Source organism: Babylonia areolata, chromosome 7 (genome assembly GCF_041734735.1).
Source record: "Babylonia areolata isolate BAREFJ2019XMU chromosome 7, ASM4173473v1, whole genome shotgun sequence".
NCBI classification, from domain to species: Eukaryota; Metazoa; Mollusca; class Gastropoda; order Neogastropoda; family Buccinidae; genus Babylonia; species Babylonia areolata.
In genome coordinates, this window is record NC_134882.1 from 22,737,877 (window position 1) to 22,755,844 (window position 17,968).

General features: G+C 42.4%; 1 protein-coding gene across 1 annotated transcript in view; it reads left to right on the plus strand.

Moving 5' to 3' along the window:
- Positions 1 to 17,968, plus strand: part of LOC143283905 (ufm1-specific protease 2-like) — a 40,198-nt gene that overhangs the window by 10,882 nt on the left and 11,348 nt on the right. Inside the window, exons 6-9 of the mRNA XM_076590318.1 lie at positions 7,691 to 7,784; positions 10,381 to 10,535; positions 12,783 to 12,885; positions 15,660 to 15,806. Of these exons, the coding sequence (XP_076446433.1) occupies positions 7,691 to 7,784; positions 10,381 to 10,535; positions 12,783 to 12,885; positions 15,660 to 15,806 (499 nt within the window). The remainder of the gene's footprint in view (positions 1 to 7,690; positions 7,785 to 10,380; positions 10,536 to 12,782; positions 12,886 to 15,659; positions 15,807 to 17,968) is intronic.

The following is a 17,968-nucleotide window of genomic DNA, read 5'->3' on the forward strand; positions in this document are numbered from 1 at the left end:
GCCAGGTCAGCAGCGGTGCCCCAACGGTCTGAACCCAGACTACGGGAGAGGTGAAGGTGAAGGTGAAGGTGAAGAGCAAATTAGATCACTTGAAAAGAGAAAGAAATATTTGAGACTTCTCAAAGCCAAAGCAAGATTTCAGAATAACCGTGGCCTTCGAAAAAAGGTACAGGAAACAAGAAGAAGTCAATGAAATGGAATCTTCAATGAATCCATTGCCATTCCGTTCAGGGCCAATCACTACAAATCTGGACACTGTACTGAGGGAAAACAGGATCATCCCACAAGTTTACAATTCCAGGGCCTTCAATGGAAACCACTGCAACAAGTATCTTAAAGAACCAGTGTACACAAACATCTGTCAGAGTGTTGTGGACAAGACAGATGAAGTCACTGACAACAACACACTGCAACTAGCTGTCAGCGCCAGGATAGTGTGTGCCAAGTTCACTGAGTTGAATGCATACTATTCTGATGTACATAGGCGAATCTCACACCACAGACCAGTGACTGAAGATGACATTGAAGGTATTGAAACATCCATCAGATGGTATATGTCATTTTTCAGAGTGAGGTTCCCTCAGATACAAATAATTCCTAAACAACACCTGCTGGAACATCACTGTGTCCCCTGGATCAGAAGATGGGGGACAGGTCTGGCACTTCTGGGAGAACAAGGAGGAGAGGAGACACATGCCACAATCAACTTCTTGTTGAAGAGGATCAAGGAACTGAAGAACAAACAGCAACAGCTCACATTCCTCCTTACTGAGCATCTGACCCTAGTGTCACCTCTATTACAAGGACTGATTTTTCCTCACAAAGTTGTGCACTGAGTTCTGCAGAGTTTTCAAACAACTGTAAAAGGCCTATCTTCACACACCCCAAAGTGTATAAGACATGACTGTATTGTAAAATCAAAATAATACTATGTAAACTTGTATATTTTGTACCTCTTCAGAAACACACACACTCACACACACACACACACACACACACACACACACACACACACACACACACACACACACACACACAGAGCACACACACACACACGCAAAGAGCACGCACACACGCACGCACGCGCGCGCCACTACTGCACACGCACATACTGTTTACATGTTTTAATTTGTCCTTTCCCTCATGTACATCTTTCAAATGAATAGATATGTCATAAAAATGTATTATATTCTGTTGTATTCATCCACACGCCAAAAGCCAAAAATTTGTGTGTATGTGTGAGAGTGTGTGTATGTGTGTGTGTATGTGTGTGCGCATGTGCGTGTGTAAAGTCAAGATTTTATTTCGTGATGGTAAATTGAATAAGCAACAATTGCTTTTTTACATCATGTGTGCGAGCGCACACGTGTGTGTGTGTGTGTGTGTGAGTGTGTGTGTGTGTGTGCGCGCGCGTGCGTGCATGCGTGTTGGAGGTGGTGGTGGTGGTGGAGTGCAAATAAACAGTTTGTTTAATCTGAAGATACGCATCCTTATGAACTTTTTGTATATGGTATGATATGCTTGCAGGTATAAAAATATTCCAAAATTAAGCTTTTTATTATTGTAAGTTACAGTATAACACATTTCCATATATAACATTGGGAAATAATGTGTAGACGGGTGTTGGGTTGTAACAGGAGGAAGGTGGAATTAAAGCAGATTAAAACAAAGCTTTAAACACAGGTTATAGATCACAAGGAACACAGGCACTGGGTGGATGAAACATTTATATTTTGAGCAGCAGTGAGTTCAGAAGTCTATACCTGATGTGCTGAAGTAGTTGTTAGGAACATGTATGGTGCTGAGACTATCAGAGAGCCAGTAGTCAATGAGTTTTTTTAACATTGTGATATGTCAGTGGAGTAACTACATAATCAACATCATAAAATGGCTCCATTTGGTGAGTACAATAATGCATGCATGCATGTGTTTGTGTGTGTGTGTGTGTGTGTGTGGTCCGTTGTCATTTCATGTGCATATGCCTCCTGTTCGTGTGTGTGTGTGTGTAAATATATGCATGTTACAAGCACTTCATGTCTATGGCATGCAACACGCACAACATTATTTCTTTATAAAGTAAATGGTATAATAATGATAATTCCAAATGCATGTCACAAGCATTCTGCATACAAAGCATGCTACAAGCACCTCAAATGTATTTTTGTGTGTGTTAATGTGTGAATATTACATTCTTCTCTGTCTGTCTGTCTGTCTGTCTGTCTCTTTCTCTCTCCCTCCCTCCGGGCCCTCCATCTGTGTGTGTGTGTGTATGTGTGTGTGTGCGCGCGCGCACGAGCGCTCCTTCTCTCTAACTTTTTTTTGTTCGTTTTTGTTTTGTACAAATGTGCATTAGTGCTTTGTCATTCATTTTCACTCGTGTTTTCCATATTTCAGCATGTCACTTTTTGGAACCTGTTAAAAAAAATTTTTTTAAATTACACTCACCTCTCCCTCCCTTTAAAAAAAAAAAAAAAAAAAAAGTGGCGAATTTCAGCTTGCACAATGAACAGGAATATAGTCATGTGTGTCGGGAAAGGCGTGGGGTGATATAAATATAAAAGGTGTGCGTGCGTGCGTGTGTGTGTTAAACAGTGGGAAGGGGATGTATGATTGGGTTTGGTTTGCTGTCATGCTTTTTATCTCTGTGATGTATCACATACTTCACCAAAGTTAATTTGTCTTATGAGGATCATGCACTTATTCTGATACTGATATATAATGTACTGGTATGTATATAAATGTATGTGTATATAATTATGTATATGTATACATGTGTATGTATGTATTGTTGTGTTTTGCTTGTGTGTGTGTGTGTGTAAAAAAAAATATATATATAGAGAGAGAGAGAGATTCCCTCATGTGAATGCAAATCAGACACATCACACTGGCACCGTTGTGTGAGTGTGAGAACTAACACATGGCTGGGATGCCACAACTAACAGTACTGTAGCTGACTATTCCCTCTCTCCTTCTCTTCTCAAGCCCCTTCTCAACAGGTGGCCTGTGGCAAGGTCAGTGGCAGGCAGCGTATTATCTAGCTGGTCCCATTCTACAGCGCGCTATGCATGGCTTTACTCTGTGCAAGTCGTTTTTCTGTTCTGCGGCTGTGGGTTATTCCTTGGGTCTGGAGTTACCAGAGCTTGAAGATGTTTCGTTACTTCAGTTTTTTGTCTTCAGATAAGTAAATGCCTCCTGCTTGGAACTAAAGTGCAAGGCATAAACTGCCGTGATATATATATATGTGTGTGTGTGTGTGTGTGTGAAAGAAAACAATGTCACATGCTCAGGTGTACAACTGTGTGTGTGTGTGTGTGTGTGTGTGTGATTGCATGCATATGTTTACTTATTTTCTGTTTTACAATAACATGGAGTTCATTTGTAGAACAAGGTGCTGTAGAAATGACAGTAATAGTACTAATACTGATGATATTGTCATTATTGTTTGTAATATTGTAAAAAAAAAAAAAAATCTAAAGTGGTTTTCTTTGACTACATGTAAAAAAAAAAACTTACCACATTATGCTTCCATTCACATAAATATTTAGAATAAACCAGGGAATAAGCAAACAAATAATTTAAACAAGAAGAAGAAGAAAGAGTCAGACCTGCATGATCATTTGTGTGTATGTATGGTTGCAGGGCATGTTGCTGTGCTGAAGTGGCAGGACAAAAAGCCAGTTCATGTGCTGACAACAGTCATGCTGCCAACTACCATGGTCAGTGTGACAACACGACACCGTCCTGAAAGACAGAAGCCAGCTGCAGTACAAGACTACATCACCAACATGGCTGGAGTGGATATGAGTGACCAGCTACTGCAAGTGCAAGGTCTGTGAAGACCTGTTCAAGCGCCACAACACACCAAAACACCAAACTGCCAACTGGTGTCCAAAATGTGGATTTCCACTGTGTGTGAAGCTGTGCCCAGGACTCAACATCACCTGCCATGAGCTTTTTCACTCCAGACAAGACTATTGTCAGTGATAATACATCAGGTTTTTGTGCACAGTGAACTCCATTTTTTATGTAGAGACAATATTTTCTTTTGTGTGCGTGATTTTCAACTTTCTCCACCATCTGTTCATACTTCATTGCATGTACTAGGTCTTCAGTTCCTCAGATAGTGTTAGGATATGGTGTGGAACATTTGTAAGCTGTTCAAGGACACTTGGTATACCTTTCTGATGGGTGCAAAAATGCTACAAAATACACAAAAAATTAATACCGTGATCAACAACAAGATGGTGAGTAAATAATTTAATTTTTTGCACAAATATGGAACAACATTCACTGAATACACATACTAAATTTCAGTTGTCTGGGTGTTTATTTGTTTTTTTGAGAATTTTTTTCCCATCCTATACAAACCTGGGTTTTCTGGGATTCGCAAGGGCAAAAACTCTTGGCATGGAGTGAGTTAACAGTGAAGTGATATTCTCCTCCAAGCAGGAGAGCTGTTCTTGACTTGCAAGTCTTAACAATGGTGTTGTAGTCTTCTAGAAGTCAAGCATCTGTACAACTTTAATCGTTGTATTTGGGATTGACTTTGTGGACATTGAAGCTTTCATATCTTTGATCATTGTATTTGGGATTGACTTTGTGGCATGGCAAACTTTACCACAGGCCACTTCGTAGTGCAAGCTCTCTCTCTGACTGGGGGCCTACGGTAAAACGGCAAGAGTCGGTCAAGGGACCTAACTCCTTAAAATTGATTCCCCAAACTGCGAACAAAGTTTTCTCCCCTTTGATGTCTAAATTCAAAGAAAACGGTAAAACGGACGAAGTAGGGATTGTTTGTCCCAGTATGGCCTGGGGAAAACTTCAATCAATCACCACGAACCCAGAGTCTTTTATCTTATTCACAGAATAGTATGATCATGTATGCAGAGTTTTCTTCTTCTCTTTTTCTTTTGCTTTCATTTCGGTTGTTTGGCTTCGGTAACTAACTTCCGGTTTTTCATGGCATGTTTTTCTTGTGTTTGGATTCCATCATGGGAAAGAAATGTTGTGTTTACGGCTGTAAAACGAATTATTCTTCTGAAAAAGGGTGTGACACAGAGAAGAAATTGTCTATCGGTTTCCAAAGGATGAAAATGAGAAGAAAGCTTGGATTTCTGCAATACCAAATGACAAGTTGATCGTTTCAAAAGATACTGTTGTTTGTGAGCTACACTGGCCTGCTGGATTTGAAACAGTCACTTCAAGAGGAAAACAGCGACCTAAACATCCACCGTCTGTTTGGCCAAATGTACCTCCCAGCCAGATCCCCACACCTGCACCACCTCCTCGATCAACAAAGCGCTCGTCATGCTTTGAGAGGAACAAAGAAGATGATCAGCTCGCAGCATTTTTGATGAGTGACAATGTTACATTTTCTGACTTGAAAGAGAAGTTGTTAGCAAATGAGAGAGATTTGCCTGTTCCTGTGATTGTTTTCATGGACAGTGGTGTTTTGGTTGTTCAATCCAAAAAATTTGAGAATGGAATACCACCGTTTGTCATCAAGATTTCGGAAGATCAATCTTTTGAAAATTTCCATTTGGGTGTGAAATGCACTGCTGCCTCCTTGTCAAAAAATAGAATAACAATGCTGATAGACTAGCACACTCCTAGTACTCAGGTAAGTCTTGTTTTCCATTGTTTGTAACATGTATGTATACGTATGTATGTATGTATGTATTTATGTATAGATGTATGTTTGTATGTATGTATACATGTATGTATGTATACATATATATGTATGTATTGTATGTATGTGTGTTATATGTATGTATGTATGTGTGTGTGTGTGTGTGTATCATGTGTATGTATGTATGTACACATGTATGTGTGTGTGTGTGTGTGTGTATGTTTATATATATGTGTGTGTGTGTGTGTGTGCGCTCTCTCTCTCTCTCTCTCTCTCTCTCTCTCTCTCTATTTGTGTGTGCGTGTGAGTGTTTGTGTATTTGCATGCTTTTTTCTCTGTGTGTGTGTGTGTGTGTGTGTGTATCACTGTGCTCTCTCTCTGAATATCTTTCTCTCTCTGCATAAGGTTGTGGGTGTCTGAGTCTATAGATCTATTTGTTCTCTCTCTCTCTCTCTCTCTCTCTCTCTCTCTCTCTCCCCCCCCCCCCCCCCTCACCCCCCCTCTCTCTCATTTTCCCGCCTCTCTCCCTCTCCCCCCCACACCCTTTCTCTCTTTCTCTGCCTTTTCCTCTGTATAATCTGTCTCTTTATGTATATCTAATTTTTACTATCTACCCTCAGATCACCTCCTCTCACAGCCTTGAGAAGGCCTACTGTATTCGACTAGGCTATAAACAATATGGAATGAAATGAAATCACCTCCTCACCCCTTGTCTTGCCCCTTTTTTAATTTCCTTCCCCCTCTTTCTCTCTCTCCAGGCCCTATTTCCCCTTCTCTGTCTGCCTATCTTGCCCCATCAATTACTACTGGAATGCAAGAAAATTAATTAGGTAACGCTAGAAAATTAATTAGTATGAACAAAGTACATTATGTTGCATGAATCTGTAAGTTTCTAGAGAATATAAACCATTGACTAAACTTTGCTATGAAGCTGACTCAAAATATAGTGCCAATATCAATGATTAACAACATCGCCAGAGTAGGCCCCCAGTCGTGGCCCCCAGTCGCATGCTGATAAGGCCTGTGTAAAGTAAGCCATGCTTTGTGGACATTGAAGCTTTCATATCTTTGATCATTGTATTTGGGATTGACTTTGTGGACATTGAAGCTTTCATATCTTTGATCATTGTATTTGGGATTGACTTTGTGGACATTGAAGCTTTCATATCTTTGATCATTGTATTTGGGATTGACTTTGTGGACATTGAAGCTTTCAGATCTTTGATCATTGTATTTGGGATTGTCTTTGTGGACATTAAGCTTTCATATCTTTGATCATTGTATTTGGGATTGACTTTGTGAACATTGAAGCTTTCATATCTTTGATCATTGTATTTGGGATTGACTTTGTGGACATTGAAGTTTTCAGATCTTCTATATCATACATTGTCTGACCAACGGGAGGAAGAGGAATGTAGGAGGAGCTGCTAGGGGAGAGAGGTGTATAATACATTCAATGACTGTGATTTTCATGTATTGTTCATGTGTTTTACACTACAAAGTAACTGCTGTTTGCAGATAATAAAGTATACTGTATTGTTTTCTGTATATGCAGAGATGCCAAATGATAAGATTTCGCTGTATTTTGTAAAGACTCTATTGCAGTTTGTTCTGACGTTACGCCAGTGTCAAAATTGTTCCGACAAGTTCATTTGTAATTACATAGGTCACATGCTTTCCTGTCGTAACATTACCCAGCTGTCCTAGACCTATTGATCACAAAGCCAGGGCAGTCATACGAACCTTGGTCTCACATGATGATGCTCAGCTAATTGTGTGCATGTTTACATTGAAACATCATTGAGTGGACCATCAGTTTAATCGTTCCAGTTACACTGTGTTGCAGGTAGGCCCAAGTGTTTGTACGCCTTGTAGATGAAATGTACGTTTGCTGATGTGGCTCAGAATCCAGATGTTCCTACCAAATTTCCTGATTGTTCCTACAAACACTTCACAGGGGTTGGCATCTCTGTGTATGTCTTGTTGAGCCACGAGTTTGTTAGTTTCAGACGCCTGCGACATGGTGGAATGTTCAGAGATAAGTGATTGTCGTCATTTCAGCCGCCGTTGATGGTGGACTTGTACCAGCAAGTGAGCGGGGAAATGGACCACTTTGCCAAACCAACCTGTGCCCCGGCCGTCCACCAGAGAACAGGTAATAAACCCCTACACCAGGATCTTTGACGGCAACTGAAGATCTGTGATCCGTGATGCAGAGTTAGGGATAATGCGCCAGACTAGGAAATGGATGCTCATGGGTGTGAGCCCTGTGCATGGACCAGGATCTTTACTCCCTTCCCCCCACTCCACACCTCCCTTTACTGACCATGAGTGGTGGTGTGGATGCTAGTCTTTCGGATGAGATGATGAACTCAGGCTGCGTTTGTAGCACGTACTTTGTGCATGTAAAAGAACCTATGAACCCATACCATGATTACTTCCCCTATTCTATTCTAATTTCGTTCATTCTTGTTTGGTACAGTTGGCATTCTAAACTGATCCATTTATGGATTCCAGAAGCATGAAAACAAAGCTGTGTTTGGTTGTGGAAAAACAAAGGTTGTGGAAAAACAAAGGTTGTGAAAAAACAAAGGTTGTGGAAAAACAAAATAGTGAGAGAGTTGATGAAAAAGTAAAAAGAAAGAAAACATCTTTTCATAAAAATTGAAAAAAATGATCATTATATGTTGACTGTTGGGTTCATTTTTCTGTTTTTGTGTGATGTTGGTAGCCATTACTCTTTTATTGTTGTTTTGCATTTCATAATCATGTTCTCGTTCCATGGTGTTTTTTTGGTCAATACTGGATGATTGTCTTTCAACCCCTCAATATGTATATATCATTGTGTTGTTTATTTTTAATGTTAGTTTTATTGAGGTTTTTCTGTTTGTTTGGAGGGTGATGATGTTTTGCACTCTCCCTAGGTAGAGCAGGCCAAATTTCAAACAGAGAAATCTGTTGTGACAAAACACAATACAACACAATGCACTGCAGTACAATGCAATGCAATACAATAGCAATTACCAAACAATGCAATGCCATACAATAGCAATTACCAATTCAATACAGTGCAGTACAGTACAGTACAGTATAATGCAGTACAATACACATTATCATTCAACACAGTGCAGTTGTGCAGTGTGGATATGCTAGCGGGAAAAAAACACCCAACTCCCCCAGCAAGTACATGGACCCGCCCCCCCCCTCCCCCACCGCCCTCACCCCCCTGGCCCCACAACCCCCCCACCGCTCTCACCCCCCTGGCCCCACAACCACCCCCCCTCCACCGCTCTCACCCCCCTGGCCCCACAACCACCACCACCCCCCACCCTCCCCCCTGGCCCCACAACCACCCCTCCCCCCCACCGCTCTCACCCCCCTGGCCCCACAACCACCACCCCCCCCCACCCTCACCCCCTGGCCCCACAACCACGCCCCCCCCCCACCGCCCTCACCCCCCTGGCCCCACAACCACCACCACCCCCCACCCTCACCCCCCTGGCCTCACAACCACCACCACCCCCCACCACCCTCTCCCCCTGGACCCACAACCATGCCCCCCCCCACCACCCTCACCCCCCTGGCCCCACAACCACCACCACCCCACCGCCCTCACCCCCCTGGACCCACAACCACCCCCCCTCACCCCCCTGGCCCCACAAGCACCCCCCCCCTCCCACCGCCCTCACCCCCCTGGCCCCACAACCACCCACACCCTGCAGCCCTCACCCCCCTGGCCCCACAAGCACCCCCCCTCCCACTGCCCTCACCCCCCTGGCCCCACAAGCACCCCCCCTCCCACCCCCCTCACCCCCCTGGCCCCACAACCACCCACACCCTGCAGCCCTCACCTCCGTCCCCTACCACCTCCCATTTCCTCCAGCTTAACTCTGAGTCTCTGCCCATTGCTCTCAGACAAACAACTATTCTTTCCACCTTCAAAGCAATTCTGAAAACATGTCTCTTTAAAAAAACATCTGCCATAGCTTACCAGTATTGTTGTCTCAGTTCATGGCAATATGAGTTCAAATGATGAGTGATTTGAGAGAACGGGCAAGAGAGGTGGGTGGAGGGAGTCAGGGAGGGGGGTGGTATGAATGGTTGAACGAGAGAGGTGGGTGGAGGGGGTCAGGGAGGGGGTGGTATGAATGGTTGAACGAGAGAGGTGGGTGGAGGGGGTCAGGGAGGGGGGTGGTATGAATGGTTGAACGAAAGAGGTGGGTGGAGGGAGTCAGGGAGGGGGGTGGTATGAATGGTTGAACGAGAGAGGTGGGTGGAGGGGGTGAGGGGAGGGGGTAGTGGTATGAATGGTTGAACGAGAGAGGTGGGTGGAGAGAGTCAGGGAGGGGGTGGTGGTGTGATCTAAATGGTCGAACGATTACTGATTTTTAAATCTAAAAACAGAAAAGATATATTCATCCTTAGATATATATGTATAGACATTTAAAAAAATTTTTTTTTACTGTGATTGAACTTAGTTGTTTACTTAGGTTTTGTGTATGTGTGATGGAGCGTAAGAGTTGTTGCATTTACGATATGTCAGTCTTGTCAACTGTCCATTAAAAGAACCAGTGAATGTGTTTTTATTACTTTTACACTTTTTTTTTATTCTCTATTTTACCATATAGTGTTTATTCAGGTATTTTAAGTAATGGATTTGTAAAGTGAGTAGAGCTTGCTTCTGATTGTATTGTAGCGCTATATAAGAATGAATTATTATTGTTATTATTATTATTATGAATGTTTTGTAGGCAGCTTCCGCTTCCTGCATCTGGTGCTGCCGGTGGATGCAGTGGTGGAGGTGGACCGACAGGAGCGGGTGGGGGCTCTGCACCAGCTGTTCCACAGGGCCATCGTCAGCCAGCTCCGCGCCATGCAGCACTGCCTGCATCACCACCAGTCCCAGGTAACAGGGGCTGTGTGCTTGTTTTGTCTGTCATTTTTTATATTTTTTATTGTGTTTTGTGTTGGGTTATGCTGCTGGTCAAGCATCTGTTCCACAGAGGTGGTGTAGCATGTATGGATTTGTCCGAACGCAGTGGTGCCATCTTGAGTATTTGAACTGAATTGTTGTTTGTTTTTATTTTATTTTATTGATTTATTCTTTTCTTTATTTTATTTCATTCTATTCTCTTATTATTTTATTTTTGCTTTATTTGATTTCATTTTATTCTGTTATTATTATATATACATTTTTTTTATCTTTCATTTTTTTCATTTTATTTGTTATTTCATTTTATTCTATTTTATTTAATTTTTTTTTTCTATCATTATTTTACTTTATTCTGTTCTGTTCCATTATTATTGTGTTATTATCATTATTATTAATTTTCATAGGTTTTTTTTGTTGTTTTTTTTGGTTTGTTTTGCTGTCCCATTATCTGTACCGCCTTAGTAGTATTAATCCCCACACTGCTCATTTGGAGTCTTCCGTACACTGCCACACCCCGGTTCATTGTCACAGTCCTAGAGTCAGCAGTCCATGGAGAACTGTGGATGATTGGTTCCCTGGACGCTACACACCAGAGGAGACATGCTGAGTCCTTTTGGTGGTTTCAGTAGTGCCTGTTCCTAGTGCCTGTTCTCTTTTAACCTACACCACCTACTAAGCCCCCAGGTGATGACAATAATCCCTTCATCATGGAGCCAGACTGAGTGAGCGGCCCCCTGAGTGGAAACTGCCACCATGTCCCTCTAACAGTAGTTCCCAATTGATCTGCCAACATCTTGTCATGGCCTAGAGGTAACGCCTCTGCCTAGGAAGCGAGAGAATCTGAGCACGCTGGTTTGAATCACGGCTCAGCCGCCGATATTTTCTCCCCCTCCACTAGACCTTGAGTGGTGGTCTGGACACTAGTCATTCGGATGAGACGATAAACCAAGGTCCCGTGTGCAGCATGCACTTAGCGCACGTAAAAAAACCCACTGCAACAAAAGGGCTGTTCCTGGCAAAATTCTGAAGAAAAATCCACTTCGATAGGAAAAACAAATAAAACTGCACGCAGGAAAAAATACAGAAAAATGGGTGGCGCTGTAGTATAGTGATGCGCTCTCCCTAGGGAGAGCAGCCCGAATTTCACACAGAGAAATCTGTTGTGATTTAAAAAAAAAAAGAAATACAAAATACAAAGACCCTGACAGGGCTCACCCCAAACACGGTAGTGGAGGGGGGTTGAAAATGAGAGGTCACCATCAGATCAGGAATAAAGGGCCACAGACGTGTCTTTTTAAGAATTTATTCTGTTGATGATGAAGCATGATCTGATGATGATGATGATGATGATGCTGTGTGCTGTGGAGGTCCAGTTTAGGTTTGGAATCCTTGACAAGGCTGTCTTTCATATATGTCTATGTTTTACATTTATTTGCTTATTTGTTTATTTTTATTAGTATTGTCTTTTTTGTCTTTTTTTTGTGTTATTATTATTAGTAGTAGTAACATTATTATTTAAATATTCATTTACTTCTTTATTTGTTTTTTTTTTGTTTTTTTTTGTTGTTTTTTCATATTTAGATATTCATTTACTTCGGGGTTTTTTTCTCAAGGCCTGACTAAGCCCGTTGGGTTACACTGCTGGTCAGGCGTCTGCTTGGCAGATGTGGTATAGGATATATGGATTTGTCTGAACACAGTGACGCCTTCTTTAGCTACTGATACTGATACTGATATTATATCCTGGTGTTAACCAAGCCCTAGAGATACAGACACTTGCAGTGATGGTCAGGAACTTTGAGAAACACACCCAAAGTGGATGTTACTCGACTGTCATTCTAGTCTCCCTATTTAAGCCCCAAACACACTCATTTCTGGGCGGGAGCTGGCTGTGGGTTGAAAAATCCTACTCCGCTGGGAATTGAATCCACATCCTCTCAGCCGTCTGTCTGCGATGCTAATCACTTTGCCATGGTAGCATGTATGTTTATTTAGATATCATTGTTATTATCATTGATGATTTTAGTGATGCAATCACATTAGCAGTGAACAAATATGCCAAACAGTCGAGCAGCACAATGACTTGTTTCAGGAGAGAGTTTTACACCACTGAGCCTTTTCTGCTGGTATCATTGTCATCATTGATGATATTAGTGATATAATCACATTACCAATGAACAAAGATGCCAAACAATGGAGTAGCACAATGACTTGTTTCAGGAGAACGAGTTTTACACCCCCGAGCCTTTTCACTTCAGCATCCCTCAGCGCCACACCTGTGTGACTGTCATCTACCCCAGGGGCATCTCCGACATCATGCTGGGTCAGTCCTCCTGTCCTCACTGAGTCTTGCATTGCTGGTGGAAGGTGGCAAAACTGTTAAGATTGTCTTATCTGCAGAGGTGCCAAATGTTATGATTTCACTGTATTTTGTTACACTCGATCGCAGTTTGTTCAGACATTACACCAACATCAAAATTGTTCCAACAAATTCATTTTCGACTGCATGGCATGGTCACATGCTTTCCTGTCGTAACATTACCTAGATGCTCTAGACTAATCGATCTCTAGGCCAGAGCATTCACTACTAACCTTTGTCTCACGTGATGATGCTCAGCTAATCATGTGCATGTTTACATTGAAACAGCATTGAGTGGACCAATCAGCTTAATCATTTGCCTGAACAAGAGGGAACGTTGCAGAATCAAGTTGCGTCTTGGTCAAACAGCGTCTGTGCCCATTGGCTGATGTGGCTCATAGTCCGAGTGTTCCTATCAAATTCAAAATGTTGCTGACAAATTTCCTGATTGTTCCTACAAACACTTGACAGGGGTTGGCCTCTCTGTATGTGCCAGTACAGGGTTGTGATGGCCTTGGTTCAAATCCTGCTCTTGCTGTTTCTCCCAAGTTTGACTGGAAAGTCAAACTGGGCGTCAAGTCATTCAAATTGGATGATCAACCTGAGGTCCTATGTGCAGCAGCACACAGTTTGTGCTATGTAAAGGAACCCATGACAGCATAAGCTTTGTCCTCTAGCAAAATTCTATTGAAGAAAGCACTCTGATAGGCAGACAAATATATATGTAAGCACTCAAGGCCTAGCGAGCATATTGTGTTGTGCTGCTGGGTAGGTATTTGCTCAGTAGATGTCGTGTAGCATATATATATAGATATAGATATATATGGATTTGTCTTAACGCAGTAACACCTTCTTGAGAAACAATCTTTTTTTCATTTCTTGTTTTGTTATTTGTTGCACAGTTTACAGTTTCAGTTTCTGTAGGAGGCGTCACTGCACTCAGTCAAATCCATATACGCTGCACTACAGCTACTAGGCAGATGCCTGACCAGCAGTGTAACCCAATGTGCTTAGTCAGGCCTTGAGTGCATGCATATATATTTGTGGACTTTTTCTACAGAATTTTGCCAGAGGACAACACTCTCATTGCTATGGGTTCTTTTTCAGTGCACCAAGTTTGTGCTGCACACGGGACCTCAGTTTTTTGCCTCATCCGAGTGACTACATGTTCGGTTTGATTTTCCAGTCAAACTAGGGAGAAAAGGTGAGAGGGATTCGAACCCAGACCTCACAGACTCTGTATTGGCAGATGAACATCTTAAGCTCTTTGCCACCTTCCTCCTCTGACTTTTCTCAATCAATACAACAAAATACCAGTGCTAAAAATTTAAAAGGTGAACTGATTGTGGTCTTCCAAGAGGGCTGGTATGTACATGGTATTTTGTGTTGCATGATTTCAGTGATAAATCATGAAAATCAATAGTTGAAAAAAAAGAAAGAACATATGACTAATTTTTTATCTGTTTTTTTTTTTCTTTCACTTCTCTAAAATGAACATACACATGCACTACTTATAAATCACAGACCTACATATATGCATGCATGTTTACACACACTCACTGCACAAATATCACAGCACATATAGGACAGCACAGCACAGCATGACACAACACAGCATAACAACAAAACACAACACAGCACAACAACATGACAGCACATCACAACACAGCAGAATACCACACAACACAGCACAGCATAGCACAGCACAACACAACACAACACAGCACAGCACAGCACAGCACCACACAGCACAGCACAACACAACACAACACAACACAGCAGAATACCACACTACACAACACAGCACAGCACAACACCACACAGCACAGCACAGCACAACACCACACAGCACAGCACAACACAACACCACACCACACAGCACAACACAACACCACACAACACAGCACAGAATAGCACAGCACAACACCACAACACAGCACAGAATAGCACAGCACAACACCACACAACACAGCATAGCACAGCACAACACCACACCGCACAGCACAACACCACACCACACAACACAACACCACACAACACAACACAGCATAGCACAGAATAGAACAGCACAACACCACACAACACAGCACAGAACAGAACAGCACAGCACAGCACAGCACAAAATAGCACAGCACAACACCACACAACACAGCACAGCACAGCACAACACCACACAACACAGCACAACTCCGCACAGCACAACACCACACAACACGGCACAGCATAGCACAGCACAACACCACACCACACAACACAGAACAGCACAGCATAGCACAGCACAGCACAAGACCACACAGCACAGCACAGCACAACACCACACAACACAGCATAGCACAGCACAACACCACACAGCACAGCACAGAATAGCACAGCACAACACCACACAGCACAACATAGCACAACACCACACAGCACAGAATAGCACAGCACAGCATAGCACAACAGCACAGAATAGCACAGCACAACACCACACCACACAGCACAACACAACACAGCACAGCACAACACAGCACAGCACAGCACAGCACAGCACAACACAACACAGCACAGCACAACAACACAACAAATCAGAATACAATGCAACCAACACAACAGCACACCACACCACACCACACCACACCACACCACACCACACACACACACACACACACACACACACACACACAAACACACAAACACACACACTCATGTTAAAAACATCAGATGCTGAAACTGCCCTGACACTGAATGATGCACAGGGTCGCGGCGGAAGTGTCTCCACCAGAAGATGTGTCTGGGTCTGGACAGACCCATGTTCCGACGCGGAAACGCCCGCCTGTTCCCCGGCCAGCTGGTAGCAGGGGGCTACCTTATTAACCCTCACATCGGTCTGCCCCCCTCCAGAGGTCAGTCATGTGGGCCTTCACTCTCTCAGACATGCTAGTTGTAATGATTTTGCCGTATTTGTCACGCTTGATCACAGTTTGTTCCGACATTATGCCTACGTCAAAATTGTTCCGACGAGTTCATTTTCAACTACATAGCATGGTCACATGCTTTCCTGTCATAACATTACCCAGACCCTCTAGACCTATCGATCATGCAGCCAGGCAGGAAAGTCACCACTAACTTTAGTCTCACTTGATTATGCTCAGCTAATCACGTGTGTGTCTATACTGAAACAACGTTGAGTTGACCAATCAGCTTAATCGTTTGCCTGAACAAGAGAGAACATGGCTAAATCAAGTGTTTGTATGCCTTGCAAATAAAATGTACCTTTGCTGATGTAGCTCGAAGTCTGAGTGTTCCAACCAAATTCAGTATGTTCCTACCAAATTTCCTGATTGTTCCTACAAACACTTGACAGGGGTTGGCATCTCTGCTCTCTCGCAGCTTTAGTCAACTAGACAGTTCACGGCCATAGGCGACTTCAGTGGACATTGAGGTGTCATTGTTACAAGGACCATTTTTCACGTTGCAGCAAAGCTGGACAGCTGCAGCCAAGTTTCCAGTGCAGTAGGAAACTGACTGACCTTTCTGCCTTGACTGAGTTTGAAGTGAGCAAGCAAACTGTATTGTTCTGACACAAACCAAATCATGTGACTGAGAGTTTTCAGTTGAAGATATATGGCGTTTGGGAGTGTTATTCACACAGAAACTTGGCGGTGAAAGAGTTAACTCAGGGCTAGAAATTCCCTGGTGATTTTTTTGCTGTCCTAGGGGCAAGTAGACCCTCATCATGTTTCATGTGAACTGATATTTCAGAGTGGAAGGGAATGTGTTTAAAGCTATACACTAGACTGCTGCTGATGAGTATGCACGTCAGTGAAGGGCTGTCACTTCACTGAGATTGGACAGAGCTTACAGGTCAGGATGTCAGTGAAGGGCTGTCACCTCTCTGAGATTAGACAGAGCTCACAGGTCAGGATGTCAGTGAAGGGCTGTCACCTCACTGAGATAGGACAGAGCTTACAGGTCAGGATGTCAGTGAAGGGCTGTCACCTTTCTGAGATTAGACAGAGCTCACAGGTCAGGATGTCAGTGAAGGGCTCTCACCTCACTGAGATCAGACACAGTTTACAGGTCAGGTGGTCAGTCAGCGTTCTTTATTTGGAGTTCTTCCTCTTAGGATTGCATTGCTTTGATCAGACTCTGGGTTTGAAAAGTGCATATAATTTGGCCTTTGAGCGAAGAAAGGCACTGTGTAAGTTTTGATAATTTCATAAGTATCAACAAAAATATTTGGTAAGCACTATATTAATTTCAATAATCTTATAAGTATCAATAATGATATCTGTTGAGCACAGAATAAATTTCAATAATCTTACAACTAGGTGGCAGCAGTGAAAATTTACATATTCATTACAATGACTGAAATGTGATTTTTGGCAAACAACATGACAATATAAGAAAGGAAAAAAAAAGTAAGTGAATATCTTGATTGGTTCTGAAGATATTCCATTTTAAAGATGTGACGATGCGTACATGCTGTTAGTACTTAATATTTTCACATTTTCACAGTTATATTATACTGTCCATGAGGGTACTGTAATGAAAACTCATATACTTTTAAAAACCATATGATAATGCCATATTGCACAAGAAAACACTAACACTTCAACAGCAAAGAAACTGGAAAATGTGTCTGTCAAAGTAGGAGGAAATAGAAAATCAAGACGTGTCAATCTGCACAGAATAGCAACTTTGAAGGTCTACAGCACTGAAACGAATAGACAGTTGCATTTCATAATAAAATATCTTGCAGAATACATCACAGAAGGTGCACTGAATTTTTTTCAGGCAGGATAGTTGACTGAATTTTAAGTATCAGAGTCTCAAACTTTGAAAAATCTTCAATTTGACCAGCGGAAAAAAGACTGTTTATTGGGGTAGCATGCTGCAAAGATGAATATTTCAGTAACTGTCACAAGTAGGACCATGAAATTTTGTGTGTGTATTAAGTGAAATGTCAGCTTTCAAAATAAATTAAAATCAACCTTAAAACTTCCCTCTAAAGTTGGCAGAAAAGGAATGATACCTGATTTTCTCATTTAAAAAAAGGGTGCAT